Source organism: Monodelphis domestica, chromosome 3, assembly GCF_027887165.1.
Source record: "Monodelphis domestica isolate mMonDom1 chromosome 3, mMonDom1.pri, whole genome shotgun sequence".
In the NCBI taxonomy this organism is placed as follows: Eukaryota; Metazoa; Chordata; class Mammalia; order Didelphimorphia; family Didelphidae; genus Monodelphis; species Monodelphis domestica.
In genome coordinates this window covers 326,752,097-326,769,548 of record NC_077229.1, presented here as the reverse complement: position 1 = coordinate 326,769,548, position 17,452 = coordinate 326,752,097, and the positions used below count along the sequence as shown (strand labels likewise).

The 17,452-nt window shown below is 32.4% G+C and overlaps 1 protein-coding gene across 2 annotated transcripts in view; it reads right to left on the bottom strand.

Moving 5' to 3' along the window:
- Positions 1-17,452, bottom strand: part of CRISPLD1 (cysteine rich secretory protein LCCL domain containing 1) — a 52,806-nt gene that overhangs the window by 1,469 nt on the left and 33,885 nt on the right. For both annotated transcript variants that reach the window (XM_001367488.4, XM_056824118.1), the window contains 7 exons: positions 17,056-17,116; positions 16,893-16,959; positions 16,434-16,564; positions 12,653-12,696; positions 12,498-12,570; positions 6,565-6,640; positions 407-537 (listed from right to left, as the gene is read on the bottom strand). In XM_001367488.4, the coding sequence (XP_001367525.2) occupies positions 407-537; positions 6,565-6,640; positions 12,498-12,570; positions 12,653-12,696; positions 16,434-16,564; positions 16,893-16,959; positions 17,056-17,116 (583 nt within the window). The remainder of the gene's footprint in view (positions 1-406; positions 538-6,564; positions 6,641-12,497; positions 12,571-12,652; positions 12,697-16,433; positions 16,565-16,892; positions 16,960-17,055; positions 17,117-17,452) is intronic.

Sequence of the window (17,452 nt, the reverse complement as noted above, 5' to 3'; positions counted from 1 at the left end):
AACAAAAAAAAACCTGTTTTCTTCTCATTTAATATACTTTAAATAATTTCAATCTAGAAAATCCTAGAAAGAAAGGAAAACGTTTATCAAATATTTCTTGAAAAATCAATAAACAAACCATAGAAAAAGATTCTAAATTAATTAATTAAATAAAGCATTTAAATAAAAAATCAATTAACAATAGAGTTGTTCTGACTTGTAATCAGCTTTTCAGGTTATGAATTATAAGCTTACAGGAGACAGGCAGTTCTGGTACTGCAGCTTCTCCAGTAATTTAAGAGCCAACTATTATACAAGCATGAAAAACCCACACACTGCCCTAGTCTCTTGACCTTTAAGCCATATCAACTACATAAACCTATTAACGGAGAGAGAAATTATACTAGGTGATAATTATGGGTGTTACCTTTCTGAGAAGATGCCATTCTGAAAAGAGGCAATATAAACTTTTCTCTTGTCTACTGGCATGACATCCACATAACCACCCTGATTACGAACGACACCAGCATGAACAGCTGCTCTGCAAATGCTAGATACCTGAAAGGGTGAAAGAAAAAAAAAGTATTAATATGTCCCATTTTCTAATTGTTTCCTTATATTACATCTAAATAACTGGTGGTAAATTTAAATTTATATGTAAGGACACAACTAACAACTTCTATTGAACATCTGAAGGGCTTTGATAAATCAACACATTACAGAGATTCATAGATGCAATGTGTGACATGAGATTCGAGATCATCTATCTCTACTCTGCTGCCAATCTGAGAATTAATGTCTGGAAATATGAAAAAGGTCAAATAAGAAAATTCTGGTCAAATGAGCCAAAGGAATGATTGCAATGATGAGGCAGATGATCCCCTGTTTAGGTACCACTGCTTAAATAGTTTACCGTCCATAAATAGAGCCAACATAGATAGGAGAAATCAGATAATAAGCTAGTTGGTTTGCTCTTCTTTCAAAGATATCCATCCCACTGGGACTTGGAACCTTTAATTAATACAAACCAATGTTATTCAAAAAAAAATTTCCTACTTTGTCCATTTTGCATGTACTCACAGTTTATGATTGTTTATTTTTTTTCCTCCAAATATGTTTCATTTGGAAATGGCACTTCCTATTATTGAATAAGGAAGAAAAATAGCTACAGATTCTACTGTATTTTTAATGATGGCAGTTGACTGAATAGTTGATTTGAAATGTAATATGGAATATGTCTTGTAATTAATTACAGTGAGTAGAGTAGCATTTCTGGTGCTTTTCAATCATTTTATCATATTCAATTAGAATTTATCATTAAATGTTACTATCATTAATAATACTAGCATTTTCTTAAAATTTTGAATGACTGTTGTGGGTATAAATTATTTTACTAATTCTTTCAACTCAATATAATCTTCTGGGAAACAGCAGTGTTGTGTAAAGAACAGTGGGATTTAGAATGAAAGGCTAGAAGACTTCTCCACTTCCTTTTTCATCCTATTCTGATAACTCATCCTGGTCTGAAGGTGGTCCTGGGTGCTTAAAGGCTATGCCAGCATAACACAATGTCTAAGAGGTTCTATTGTGCTGGAAAGTCATCAAGAAAAGGTGTGAAAACAGAATGGTATTCTGTTGACCAAGGACCAGACTGGTAAAATAGGGAAACATTCATCATCAGAAGACTGGTCAGTAGGTAGTTAATTTTTAAAGCCACAGTAAGTCATGAGAGAGAGATAATTTCCCTTAATATAAATGTTTTAGTTATCCATTATAGGAAAAAAAGTTATATTGAGGTAGAATTCATATGAAAAATAAAACATTCACTGGTTGAATGGAAAGTGTTTGCTTTTCAAATCCCTTCAAAGCTATAAGAAATATCCTATTTCCAAAGCAGGGGTTAGACTTTTGTGTGTCATGAACACCTTGGCAATCTAGTAAAGTATATGGATCCCTTCATTATTAGAATATTTTAAAATATGGAAACTAGAATTTGTAAAATCATAAAGGAAGTCAATTATTCTGAAATATTGTTATTAAAATATTTTAAACCATATTCACAGAGAGCAGATTAAGAACTCCTGTGAAGATCAAATAATAATCTTTAAATTCTTCAAAGTATTTTTGAATATTTCCTTTCTTCGAAATAGTCTACTGAAATATTTGTATAGCTGACTATGGTCAGACAAAACTAAGTACTCTTTTCTTGAAGACTTCCTAAACACCCCCAAGCAAGACAAAGATCATCCCCATCCCATGTCCTCATTTTTCTTCTTTTAATCCTTATTTCATTGATTTAGACTACTGCTTTTTTTTTTTTTACTTTCTGCACATATGTTCTGTCTCATGAGCATTACAGGTTAACAAAAACATTTCTTCCACAATTGCACAACCTTACTTTCTGTTATCTTTTGGTATTTAACCTATCAGGGAATCTAAATGCCAAGCTCCTTAATCATTTCTTCCCTTTTGTAACACAGTGAACTGGCTACTATCTACAAATGTGCATCATGAGTCTGCAAAGGCATTTTAATCATAGTTTTAAGCCCTTCACTCAAGTAATATTTGCATTAGATATAATTCATAACGAATGGGATTAACAGTAATTCAACACATATTTCGTGATTTATCCTGTTCTGTTAGAAGAGAATTATCAACATTTTCCAAAGGCAATAAAAAGTGCCTGGATATACCATTCATTAAACTTTAAGCACTTTAAAGTATTCTTAAGCAATTGTTTCTCCTATGCCTGGGCAGCTGGTGTGCATTCCTGAACAAGTTCAAAGGTCAAAAAAGATTTTCTCTTCATACCCAGTCTTTACCAGAACAAAGATGCACAGTGTGAAAACAATGAGGAATTTATAATGGAAACAATGGTACTCCCTTATATTGAACACGGAGAATTTGCAATTAACTAGAATGAAAATCCAAAATCTTTTCTCAAGAATTACATGTGTGAACTGTATCTGCATATATAGTGAATGACAAAGAGGCAATTCAGTTCAAAAGGACACAAATATAAAACTGAAATAAATTTCAGAGACTATCTAATCTAATCTCCTGATTTTACAAATGAGGAAACTGAGATCCAGAGTGTTTAAGTGGTTTACTCAAGGACATGGAAAATCAGGGCCAGAGGTAGAACTTGAACCTAATTTCATCTCCTCCTCTTATGGGCTCTGGGCTTTTACCTGTAACATACCACCTTTCTCCACCCTTAGCCATTTGCTCCTTTATTTAAAGCGAAGCTTTCATCCTTGAAGGTGAATGGCATTTTTAAAACATGTTATTGAATATTCAAATTTACCAGGATCTCAATTTCTGCATCTCAATCTTCCAACTAAAAATAAACTGAGCTTACACTATGGACAGACAAATAGTTTTGCTGGAATACTAGGAAAATGGTGGATTTTCATTAATTATATTCTTAAAGAACTAGATACATCTATAATGGAATGTTTTTACTTAGGGAATCAGTAACTGAGAATATTTCAATAAAACATTAATATGGGCATACTAAAGAAAAATCATAATTAATCTTATGGAAGATGTCAAACTGAAATAATTTACTAAACATGTAGAGTAATGTGGAATACTCAGTCAGAGGCCAAATTTTCCTACATTAACTATCTAGAAAATAGTCACAAACACATAAATACATACACCCTGAAAAGATTTCTAAGCAGCCTAGTTAATCATAAATGTACTTTTCTTCATGAAGAGTGGCTGAATTACCCACCTTCTGTATATACTCAAATATAATGAATAAAAACATGGCAGCAACAACAAAGAGAAAGGATGCAATGGAAAGTGGAACACAGCTGAGAGCAGAGGGAAAAAGAAAGTTCAATCTACACATTTCTTTGATTGACCAGGAAGCAGAAAAGGTGACCCCAAGATGATCATATTATTAGCTATTAGCAGAACTGGAACTACAACCCACATTTCAGTTCCCAATCTGCTACTTTTTTTCATTCTCCTCAAATGATGGAAAACATCAAGCAAAGGAAGAATGTCTGTAGGGAGGAATAAATAGCCCTGTATCACCAAGGGGTTAAGAAATATCCTGTCTCACAGATTAGCAAAAGAACTCAAGTTTAATTATTGTAACCTGAGTAATTAAGAAAGGGTTCAATTATGTTCAGAGATGGTTTAGTATATAGAGAATCAGCCTCAGTACTAGAAAACTTGGTCTCAACTCCTACCTTTGACATATACTAGCTATGTGAACTTTTGTAAATCACAACCTCCTTATGCCTCAGTTTCCTCATCTGTAAAATAGGGATAATATCATTTATCTCCTAGGGTTGTTGTGAGGCTCAAATAAGATAATATTTGTAATGCACTTTTGTTAGATATATTGTAAGTGCTATACAAATGTTAGCAATTAATATTGTTATTACTGGTGGTGGTGGAATGTAGAGACAGTCAGCTTCAGCACCAGAAGGGCTGGTCTCAACTTCTACCTCTTGAAATATACTGGCTGTGTGAACCCTTTTATGTCACTTAATCTTCAAAGGATCTAGGAAACTGTTGATGGTTATAGGTATGGGGCAGCTGGTAGCACACTGGATAGAGCACCAGGTCTGGAATTGTGAGGAGCTAGTTCAAATCTGACCTCAGCCATGTCCTAGATGTGTAACCCTGAGCAAGCCATTTGCCTACTCTTTACTCTTTGTTGTAGACTTGGTACTAAAACAGAAAGAAATTTCATATATATATATATAAATTTTAGGTTTTCTTAATTTCCATAATTTTAATGATTATTTTTCTATGGTACAAGTTGCTGCATTAATCGTTTGTCATTTACAAATTATATGGCAATTCAAAGAAGTTTCCACATATATTTCAAGTTCTAAAGAAAATATTACAAAGCTATCAACTATATCGTATGTTCAATATAATTTTTAAAAATTAACAAAGTGAAGGACAAAACAGCTTATCTACTAAAGGTTTTACAGCAAGTAAATAAGGTACAAAGTAAACAGCCCCTCCCCTCCAAAAATTATAATTACCTGGAATATTTACTTTATAGAGATTTTCTCCCTATAAATTCTCTGAGGATAATACATTCTTCAATTCAACAAATACAGGATATTCCAAAAGTCTTAGTGCACTTTTAAGTTATTAAAGTATACATCTACACTTCCAGGACACTGTATTTACAGAATTTGTATGGGCAAAGCAAAATGCTGGCCATTAGGATAGTAACAAAAGATCTTTTTTGGAAAATTAGGCTGAGTAGATAAATAAGAATTTTCATGTCTTGAGAGGTTAGTAGTTAAGCAAATGAGACCCATTAAAGATGTTTTGAGAGGAACATAAGAGCTTTGCTTTAGAGAGGAGTATGGGAAGCAGGAAAAGGAGTGATGTCCTGGTAAGGAGGACAGCAGCTGTAGAAATGGAAAGGGATGAATGTGAGAAGACAGTACAGATAGGTTTGGGAACTGATTGTATGGAGAATGAGAGAAGACAACAAACAACAAGGACTACTATTTCTGGACAGTAAAACAGTACTAGATTGATCAAGAGAAGACAAAAGTTGTATCCCAGCTCTGATCTTGGGCAAATTATTTCCCTTTTGGGGGCAGTCAGTTTCTTCATCTGTATATAATGAAATGGATTGATTGTCTAACTTCTAGCTCTAACATGCTAGGACTTGTTGAGAACACCAAGAAACATGAGGTTTTCATGACTCATTAAAGCAATAATCATCTTCCTCAATGATTGTTTATGTGATTTTCAACAACTTAAAACCCTGAATATGTCATAAAGACACTTCCATCTAGAAGTTCAAGCTCTCTTCTACTGTTCTAAATTAATTATTTTCATATTATTCATCTGGGAGTGAGCTCAAACTTTTCATTGTAGAGGAGCAAACCACCTTCTAATCCCTGCATGAAGCTTGCTCATCCCTCACTTTCAGACTTATCTAGAATGTATTGACCATTCCTTAGTGCTAAACCATACTTTGAAATCTAACCTATATATTTTTCTCTGCCATGATTGTTCCCCTGTTAAACACTCTTAACTTTAGTTACACAATGCATTTCGAAATACCTCATCTATCTGTTTTTTCTTAGTTACTAAATTTGCTGTGTCCACTGGAATCTAGGCTCCTACAACGTCATATTGACATTAAAAGTATTTTTAATATTTGATAAATTTTATTTTTCCCTTGCATGTAACACAAAGAAATGAAGTTTTTTCCTTTTCCAATAATATCACAAGAAATCTCTCTCCATGAGCCAGGGAAGAACTAGGTTACAAGAAAAAAATAGTGGTATATATATAATATATATATATATATTTTTTTTTTTTAATTTGACTCCACATTTTTACTTAGTCTCAACCAAAAAAAGTTTAATTCAATCCTCAGGAATAAAGACATTGGCAAGAGAATAGTGTCTATGATCAGAAAATAATTATGAATATTTATTTTCTAACTCTAATATGCATTTGTTTTAAATGAGTGTATATCAGCCTATAAGTTTTCCTTGCCTTGCCATGTAAAGATACAAAAAATTAATGGTATACAGTTCATAGGTATAAGTACTTTAGAGTTATATAAATTAGACTACTTACATCAGAATAAATTCTAGTTCCAATTACACGAGCATAGTGTGGGTTCGCTTGCATGCAATTGCGAGGACAATATACCCTGAAAAATATATTTTATAATGAATATATGTTCATAGATACAAAAAGGAACTCTGATCTATATTTCTTTTTCTTTATCATTCCTTTTTGTGCAAATGTGACAATAGAAAAAATTTGTTCAACTTATTTTTACCTTTCTTTTTGCTCCTTTTTTTCCCAGCCCAGTTCTACTTTTTTGGGCCAAGAAAACAAACAAACCAAAACACACACAAACACACACACACACACACACACACACACACACACACACACACACACACTAGAGATGTTATATGCCTCTGGTTAAAAAGTGTTTCCAGGTCTTTACTGCTTACATAAACATTGTCAGTGCTCAACTAATCACATCAAATTAGAGATGCCCTGTATTTTCTCAGTTCAACAGGCTGGCAAAGAGAAAACAAACTCCTCAGGCATGCCCCAATCTGGAATTTTCAAATGAGAAATATATAAAGTGGAAAAAAAAAGAAACACTTTGCATAGAAAGGCACAGATATATAACATCAAAGCAATATTAGAATGCCAAAGACATTGCTAAAAAGGATCAGTAATACTTTGTCAAAAGACTATTACAAGTAATTTAAATATTTTAGATAATGCTTTCAAATATTTTTTCTTCTTCAGAGGAATGACATTCGTTCTTAAGATTCAAATAGCATATCCCTTCAATACACAGACACACTCATTCATGCACACATAAAACTTTTAGGCATTTTTAAAAGAAAAAAATGTAATAATATGCCTTATTTTTGAACACTTCAGATTGGAAAATGATTATTGGGAAACTTGTAGAGGAAAAACTCTGAGATATCTCCAGTAATGTCCCACTAGGAAAATATAGCTGAGAAAGGAGGTGCCAACTGATCTCTCTTTCCTAATTCATTATCTATTCATCCAAATAAACTAAGTTCTACTAGGACAAGTCACAGGGGATACAGAAATAACTCTGATATAATTCCCTGTTCTTAGGTAACTTATAGTATAATGGTGATAGGGAAGAAAAAGCATACCAAAAAATCATGATAGAAAAGATAGTGATTTGAGCATAATTTGCTCCACAAAATTTGAAAATGAAATCACTTTTATCTTGACATTGAAAGGTGTGTCAAGGTTTTACGAAAAGATTGCATTGGATATGGGTTCTAGGGGCTAGGGAAGTCCATTTTAGGGTTGGGATGAGTAAAGAGGCATAGAGACAGAAGAACAAAGGAAGACCTGAAAGAAGGAAAGAGGGCTACAATGAAGCTTAGCTGGGGAATAAATTACAAGAATGGGAGTAATCTGAGTTAAGGTTACAACCAGTCTGAGAAGGGAAGGAAATTAGCATTTATAGCACCTAATATTGTACTGCAGGAAATGTTTTGCTTTGTTTTTTATAAATATTATCTCATTTGATATACAGACAGGATTAGATAAACATGGAGATCATTTCTAACTAATATTCTTAAGTCACAGCTGATTCTTTGGGCCTTGAGTAAAATTATTCAGAAGCTGAAACTTGGCTTTTCTATGCTCAGTTCTCTTTGTGTTCAGTCCTCTGGAAAATCTACTTTAGTTGGGGGAGTGTCAGTTCCTTGGCAAATAGTTCAGTGTGCAATAGATAAAAAGAAAGCAATGGCTCCTCAGATTGAGATTGTTTTGTAATCTGTAACTCATCTAAACTTCTTAAGGGCAAGGATTCATTTGTCTGCTTTATAAACAAAGGCTATTTAAAAAAAACAAACAACTTGAATTGAATTACAAATCATACTGGTTGGGGCAGTGGTGGCTCAGTGGATTGAAAAGCAAACCTAGAGATAGGACATCCTCGGTTCAAATTTGGCCTCAGACACTTCCTAGATGCTTGACTCTGGTCAAGTCACTTAATCCCAACTATCTAGCTCTTACTGCTCTTCTGCCTTACAACTGATATGTAATATTGATTCCAAAACAGAATCTAAGTGTTTAAAAAGAACCCCAAAACTCGTGATAGCTTATTAACACATTCTTAGTGGGAATTTCTAACACATATAAAAAAATCACTAAAAATAGTAAATTACAATTGAATCTAGATAACAGTTTAGAATTTTATTAAAAAGTAAAAATTTTCAAAGACAAAATGGGAAGTATATCCTGAGAAAAATGTTAATCCCTTTGTAACAGACTTGTTATAGGGAAACTTCCTGACAGAAGACACAGCACATAGTTCTTAGTATAGTCATCACACTTACAAAAATATGTGTGCTCATCATTTAAGTGGAGTATTGTTTCTCCTTTGCTTAAAAGTGAACCTCATAGCCAGAAGCGATAATTTACCCAAAAAACAAATTGGATTTTTTCATTACAGTTATATTTCAGTTTAACCTGTCAATATTGGCATATTACAAATTTCTTAAATCAGTATTAGGAAACAGGATTAAGGAAAACTTGCATTAAATCAGTAGTATTAGGAAACCTGCATTAAAAATTAGTGAGATCATATTAGATTCTTCTTTTGTGTAGTTATAATTTGGCAAACATGATTCTGACTTGTGATATATTTAGAAATACATGACAATGAGCTCTTTTATAGTTAAGAACTTTGGTGTTCTGGTGAGGATCCATTTTTAATTATTATCATTCCTTACTTATAAAGAGCAGGTAGGGATTTGTACAAATAAAATAAATGATAGTTTTATAAAATATAAAACATGATTTGATTTCCTTAAACTTAGATTTTCTCATAATAAAGTTTTCTTTTAACTGAAGAAAATTTTAGATTCAAATTTCAATAGGGCAAATCAAGTTTCTACTCCATCAAGACTACAATGCCTAAGTGGCAATCTGAAGAAATCATTTCAATGTGTATCCCAAATTTGTCATTTAAAAAATTACCCCTTCACTTGTTTATTTTGTATTTCTTTAGAATAAATTACAGGTAAGGAAAGCTTTCAGGGAAGGGAATGACTAGGGGTTAAAAAAAATCAAAGAACAGTGAAGCCACCATCATTTAAGACATTTAGCTTTTTGGGAATGATTTCAAAACCCCCACTACATCTGAGTACTCTAAATAGTCCAAGATAAAACTGATTGTAGCTATACAGTACTTCAGTGGTTAAGCAATATTTATAACCATGCAGAAAGTCAAGACAGTCTTCAATATTGATGCCTTCTCTGCTACCCACAAAAAGGTACTCCACCCACCCAAATATGGAGTTAGAAGTACCAAAGAGCATGAGTCTTCTTTTCTTTTGATGTTATTTTTTCCCCCCGAAGAATCTAAAGCATGGTGGGTTTTCTAAGGTTACCCACAACATTCTGCCTGAGAAATAAGAATGATCACCTACTAAAATATATCTTCTCATTATCTGAATCTCACATTACCTGAGTAACATATATGGCATAAATCCTGAGTAATAAGATGACCTTTTTTATATGGTTTATGGAACTCAGTGTATGCTGCATTTTGTCAGGGAAAGAGTTGTGACTTTATTAATATACGGAACTCCAAATGAGAAAACTCCCTTTATTGATATAGATTAGCATCTATTCTTCAGCTTGGTCTGAAGAATTCTACAACTCAAACAATGCCTTTATTTATGATAAAATATATCATTTAAAAAATTAAAGTAAATTTAATTCAAAATATCACAGGATATTGAAAAGAAGCCATGATGACAGATTTAAATATTTCAACCACTAATGAAAACCAATCTCTTTAACTATTTGAACACTATGAAATGGCCTAATGGGCTCTTTTTTTTTGGTATACAAAAGATTAACATATCTATTTAAAGAATTATAATTTATCATGTAAAATTCAGGATATTTACTATTCATTAATTATGCTTAATGAATTAAATAACTGAAATATAACTAAAAATTGTGTACTATGTTTCATTTAGGTAGAATAAGAATGTTCTGTTTAATATGTGCATCTTCATCAGAATATCTCCAACCAGTACATATAAATAGCATATGTAGTATTGGGGCTTTGATATTTACTATAGAAATTAATTCAAGGAATATTTATTAGTATACTTATATGTACATTATGCCAGGTTCTTTGCACATAATATACACTTAATAAATATGTGCCAAATAAAATTATACATTAATGAAAAAAATGCCTAATGCTGAGATCCTTTGCACAAATACTACTTTTTATTTCTTTAAAATGTAAGCTCCTGCCTATTTCTTTTTTGTCTTTGAATCACCAGTTTCCAATACAATACCTGTAGCATAGTAAGTAGGTGCTTACCAAATGCTAGATGATAATCTTTTTCTACCACCTAAGCTTTAGAGGATGATAGTGGGCATTTATAATTTCTGGTTATTTTGTAGTAACAGTTAAATTTGATGATGCTTTGGAATTAAAAAAAAATACAGGAGATTAATCAAGTTAAAGATAGGATGCTGAAATAACTAATCTTATACAGCAATTAAATAACTTCAGAAACAGACCAAACATGTAGTAATATCTGTTTTTGTGAGAAGGCAACTAGGAGCACTGGAAAGAGTTCCAGGCCTAGAGTCAAAAAGACTCATTTCATGAGTTTTAATTCAGCCTTGGATACTTATTAGCTATGTGACCCTGAGAAAGTAACTTAGTCCTACTTACCTAAGTTTCCTCATCTGTAACATGAACCATAGAACAAAATGGCAAACCACTGCAGTATCTTTGCAGAAAAGCCCAAATGGGGTCACAAAAATTTGGACACAACTGAATTAACAACAAGAAATAATGCCCCAAAAAACAATCCAAAAGCATTTATTGAACTCCTACTATGTGCAAGGCACTATATTAAAGACAAAAATAGAATAGTTCTTGCCATGAAGAAGTTTGAAAAATTGTTAAATGGATATTAGAATGAGGGAAAGTAAGGAACTGAAAATTACTTTATATTTTGAGCCTGATGATTAAATGGATAATCATAGCCTTGGCAGAAATAAGGAGGGGAAGAGTGGTAGGTTTGATGGAAAGGATAATGAGTTCTGTACTGAGCATCCTGAGTCTGAGGCAAGACATCCAATTTTTAATATCCAAAAGTCAGTTGATGATGCAAAACTGGAGCACAAGATGGAGGGGTGGAATATATAGATGTGGGAATCACCTATTCAGAGATGATTGGCCCACATATAGAAGATAATGAAGTCACAAAGAGAAAGAGTATAGAGGCAAGGGGTGAGGACAGCATCTTGAAGGTACACAATTTACAGTTGTGATATAGATGATGATCCATCAAAGGAGACCAAAAGGAAGTTTGACAGGGAAAAGAATCAGTAGAGAAATGTCATAAAACCCCAAAGAGGAGAGAGTATCTTTGTGGAGAAATCATTCAGTATATTGCATCATATGGTACAGTCCTATGTAGGAGTTAACATGTTGTATACAATTTAATGCATCATGTATGCATGGTATGCAATTTATGTGTTAGCTCTTGGATGACAGGAATAGAATAGATTAGTTTTCTAGTAATTTTAGGGAAGTACCCCAAAATACCAAGAGGTTCAACTTGCACGTACTTATCTGGGAGGTAGATGTTATTATGAACACCATCTTACAAACTAAGACAAACAGAGATTTAGCTACATACCAGGGTGAAAAACTAAGTATATTAAGCAGGATTTCAAATCAGCTCTTCCTAATTCCAGGCCCAGTGAGCTATCTACTACATGACTTAGGTACAAGGAACTCCTATAATATTTATAATATAATATAATTTAATAATTCTTAAACTCTAGAAATGGCCTAGGATACTTTCTCAGTCTATAAGTTACAAAAAGTTTGCAACCTGCATATTATTATATGAAAATTCCTCATAGAGCAGCTACCTGTACTAATCAAATCACAGTTCCAATCTTAAATGTACAAACAAGAATCAAGTTTTCAAGAATGTTACCTCGGGCAGTGGGAAGCAGGCTTGTGAAATGGGCATAACTGTTCCACTGTTGTTTCACAAGTGATGGCTTGAACTAAAGAAATGCAAGTAAAAATGAATAAGTATCTAGGAAAAGTAATAAAAATCAATTGCATTAAAAATTGGTTAAAACTAACCTGTTACTTTAGAGACTGTGAAGGAATTAGCAGACTGATATTTCCTAAAGATGAAAATAAAGATAGAATGAGTCAATACTTTTCTAAGAGGTATTAAGACTGTTAATACTGCTAATAGACATAGCCTTTGATAAAGTTTCTTATTAAAATATATGTAAAACATATCATATAAAAAACTCATCCAGGTGTCATTCACATCAAACCACAAAAAAAAACATTTTATAGAATTAGAAAAATAATAACAAAATTAATCTGGAAGAACAAAAGACCAAGAACATCAAGGAAACTAATAAAAAATGTGTGGCTTAGCAGTACCAGATGTTATACTTGATCTTAGCCAAAAGACTGAAAAGCAATCAGTAACAGACCTTAAACTGTACTACAAAGCAGAAATCATCAAAACAATTTGGTACTGGTTAAGAAATAGATTGGTGAATCAATAGAATAGATTAGAGTTAAGTGATATCAGCAATCTAGTGTTTGAAAAGCACAAATAACCCAGTTTGGGGGATAAGAACTCACTATTTGATATAAAACTGCTGGAAAAATTGAAAAACAGAATGGCAAAAATTAGGTATAGATCAATGTCTCACATCCTATAGGAAGATAAGTTCAAAATGGGCATGTGATTTAGACATAAAGAATGATAATATAAGTAAATTAGGAGAACATAGTTTACATGTCAGATATATGGGGAAGGGAAGAATTTATGACCAAACAAGGGATAGGAACTATTACAAGATATAAAATGAATAATTTTGTTCACATTAAATTAAAAGGTTAGTACAAAGTCAATGCAACCAAAATTAAAAAGCAAACAGGAAGAAAATTTTATATAACTTTTCTCTGATAAAGGTCTCATTTCTATAATACAAACAGAACAAAATAAATTTATAAAATTACACGTCATTCCTCACTTGGCAAATGGCGAAAGGCATTTGTTTTTCAGCTAAGTGTTCTAAATCCTTCAAATAGAGTAATGCAAATTAAAAAACTATAATCTCACACCTATTAGACTAGCCAATATGACAGTAAAGGAAATGATAAAGGTTGAGGGGACTTGGCCAAATTGGGACATTAAAGCATTGCTCTTGGGGTTGTGAACTGATCCAACCATACCCTTTGATCCAGTAATACCACTTCTAGGTTTGTATCCCAAAGAGATAAAATGAAAGGGGAAAGGACCTACTTGCCCAAAAATATTTGTAGCTGCTTTTTTGGGGTGGCCAAGAATTGAAAACTAAAGGGATATTCACCAATTGGGGAATGGCTGAATAAAGTCCGGATTATAATGGTAATGGAACGTACATAAGGAATCATGTGTGGAATATTTCAGGAAGAGTTGGAAAGACCTACATGAACTGAGGCAGAGTGAAATAAGCAGAACCAGGAAAGCATTGTATACAGTGACAGCAATATTGTGGAATGATCAACTGTGATAAACTTAATTACTCTCAGCAATACAATGATCCAGGACAATTCTGAGGGACTTACGACAAAGAAAACTATCCACATTCAGAGAAAGAACTGATGGAGTCAGAATGCAGATCAAAGCATATGATTTTTCACTGTAGTTTAGTTGGGTTTAGGTTTTTGGTTTTATAAGATTACTCACTTAAAAAGGAACAATATGGAAATATGTTTTCCCTGGTAATAGACCTAGTTCAAATCACCTGCCAACTCCAAGAGAGGAAAGGGAAAGGAGGGAGGGAGGGAGATAAGTTCAATCATATTACTTACGAAAACTTACATGGAAATTTGTTATTACATGTACATGTAATTGGTAGGAAAAAATTTTAAAACTCATCTATGCTGCTTAGGAATTCTCAATGCTATTTAACTTAGCCTAAAAGATAATTAAAAACAATTAAATTGCAAAATTTAGAATTATCTTGTTCTCCCTAAATTGATGATTCTTTGTAGTACAACAAAATTTTATTATTTCATGAGATATCAAAAATTTACTTCAAATATGTAAAAAAAATTTCTGCTTGGCAGGATAAAAATAACTTGTATTTGTGAACTTTCATCCCAAAGGAAACCAAAGCTTACTGCAAAACACCAGCCTACTGTAATGGAAATCTTTTTACTGTTTTATCACAAGGATGAAATGATAGCTATGTAACTGAAATGACATAAACTATGGAAATGAGATCCTCTCTTTAAGTACTACTCCCTGGGTCATTTAACACCCCTTACTAGCCACCTTGTCCAGGTTCTAGGCCTTCTTGGCATTCCAGAAAGGGTTAGATAAACGTGGGGTACAAGTTGAAAATGAAGGGTAGTGGGAGGAAGGAAAAAATTTGGGTACTAGAACAGTTGTATAAAGAATTCTAACTAGGCAAAAACAGATGCAAGGAAATACAAAAACACTAAAAATAAGTTATAAACTCAAATGGTATCCAAATAATTGTTTTAAAAAATATTTATGTCACTCCAAATGAAATTTCTGGTTTTATGCACTTTAAGTCACACATTATTAATACAATATTTAAAACATTCCTAGACTTGTAGTCTTGGAAGATTTGGATTTCAATCCTGCCTTCAATCCTTACAAGCCATGTGACCTTGTCACTTAACCTTTCTCAGCCTATTCCCTCATCTCTAAAATAAAGAACACAATGACCTTTAAGGGCCCTTCTAGCTCTAAATCTAGAATACTATGATCCAAGTGAAAAACTCTTTCTGGAAAAATACAAAATCAAAACCCAAAAAGCATAATTCCTCCCAAAGAGTGTATTTTCCAAATGACATGTATTTTAAATGGAATTTTCCCCATACTCTATATTCCAAATTATGGGTAAGTGACATTCTGATAAAAGATGAAATTATGATAAAATCATTCATTACTACCAACTCTTCATTATCATGAATACTGATATGTTGTATATGCAGTGAACCAAGAGAACATCTTAAATATCACCTTGAAATGATGTGTGGAAAATTCAAAAGAATACTTGAACCCCTTAAAGAATCTCTGATCTTTTGAAAATAGACTTTCTTATTAGCATGCAGAAAGAAAATTCTCTCAAATGTTTCTGAATACTCAATTATTGTCATCTTGAGAAGCAAATTACATAATTATTATTTTTTAATTTGGAAAAATATAAATATGAAGTATGTGACATAATATTTCATCAAAATATTAGAGGTCTTTCATGTATTTTTTAATATCATGATTTATTACTGAAGTTCAGAATGGACATTTTCATAAGTCTGAGAAGAAGCTTGTTCTCAATATGAATTTCTGAATGTGAGTTCAAAAGTTGAGTCCGAAAAGCGAACATATGGATTTCTATTTTATATAGATCTGTTAAAATGAGTGTATCATGTTATCAAATAAGCATAATAAGCATATTTTAATAATAAATATGGGTTACAATGTAGTGTTATATAGATCATGTGTGTTTTAACTGTGGATGGAGAAATGAAAACAGCTATCCCTCAAAATGAAAACTTTAATTTATTTTCTACTAACTCCTTTTTAAAAATGGGTTATTGAGTATTTAACAGAGAAAAGTATATTGATTTTCTTTTTTAATATTTTCGGGACTCTCCTATAACTAGTTTTTTAATTTCTCAATAGCCAGTCTATGTGTGCACACTCATACATGGAAACACATATACTCCTACATACAAATATATCTGCTTTAGAGTCCCATTTTTGCATACCTCAATTTGCAAATGAATAAAAAGCTATTTAAAATAGGACAGAAACTTTCCAAAATGATAACTTCTACTTTATGATGAAAATTTGTTTCTCAATAGTTTTTGCACTCACCCAATCGACTGAATGCCATTTCTGTAGGATTTGATGAAATAATGTTTTCTTCCTTGTCTAGTGATGTCTACCCAGCCACCATCATTGTCTATTATTCCATAATGTATTGCAGCTCTACAGATGCTTGATTGCTTGGAGAGGAAGGAGAGGGGAAATTATTGGGGAAATTATTTTCATAATGAAACATTATCCCATTTTAAGGTTGAAAAGAACATGCAACTCTCCTTTTAAATAATTTGAGATAGAAGAAGAAGAGATTGGCACAGCAAAATAATCAAAAAATTTTTACTTTTAAAATTTGAGTATCTGAATATTTATAGAAACTTCTCTTATGTTAATTAAGAGATTATAGTAGGCAATAGGTATACAAACATCTCTGCCTTCTCATAGCCTACTTCCTACTCCTATAATTTCAATTGTTTTCAATATAGAATTGTTAATTCCATTGATCATATTTACCATTTCATAATGTACACTTCCAATAACTTTGGCTTTGCTATCCAAGCAGCCAGCAGGACATTCATATCTAGAAAAACAGTTAAAAAGAAGTTAAATTTCCTTCATTTCAAAATGATTTTGTGTTGCTTTCCATAAAATCTTAAGAATAAAACATAAAGGGTACCTATTGCAAGTTGTTCCTTTGCACTGGTCTCTTAATCTCACCTCACAAGCAACAATTTGAGCTAAAAATAAGAATAAGTCATCATAAAAATATTTTAAATAACATAACAGAGGTTGAACTTTATAATTTTGGGGCACAGGATCACTTAGAAATATTAAAATGTCTGTGAGCAAATATATGAATCTCTTGGGAAAATGTCCATTCTATAACCCCAAAAATGCAATCTTGCATAAAACACAAGGATTAAAAGTCCAATATCAAATTGTGATGTCAGAATGAAATAATTTTTGTTAAATGCATTTCAAAATTCCAACGCATCCATTATCACCATTACAAGTATACGTACAGCTCCTACAAAACTCATCTATGGTTTCTTACCCTGTTGAGGTCCTTTCAT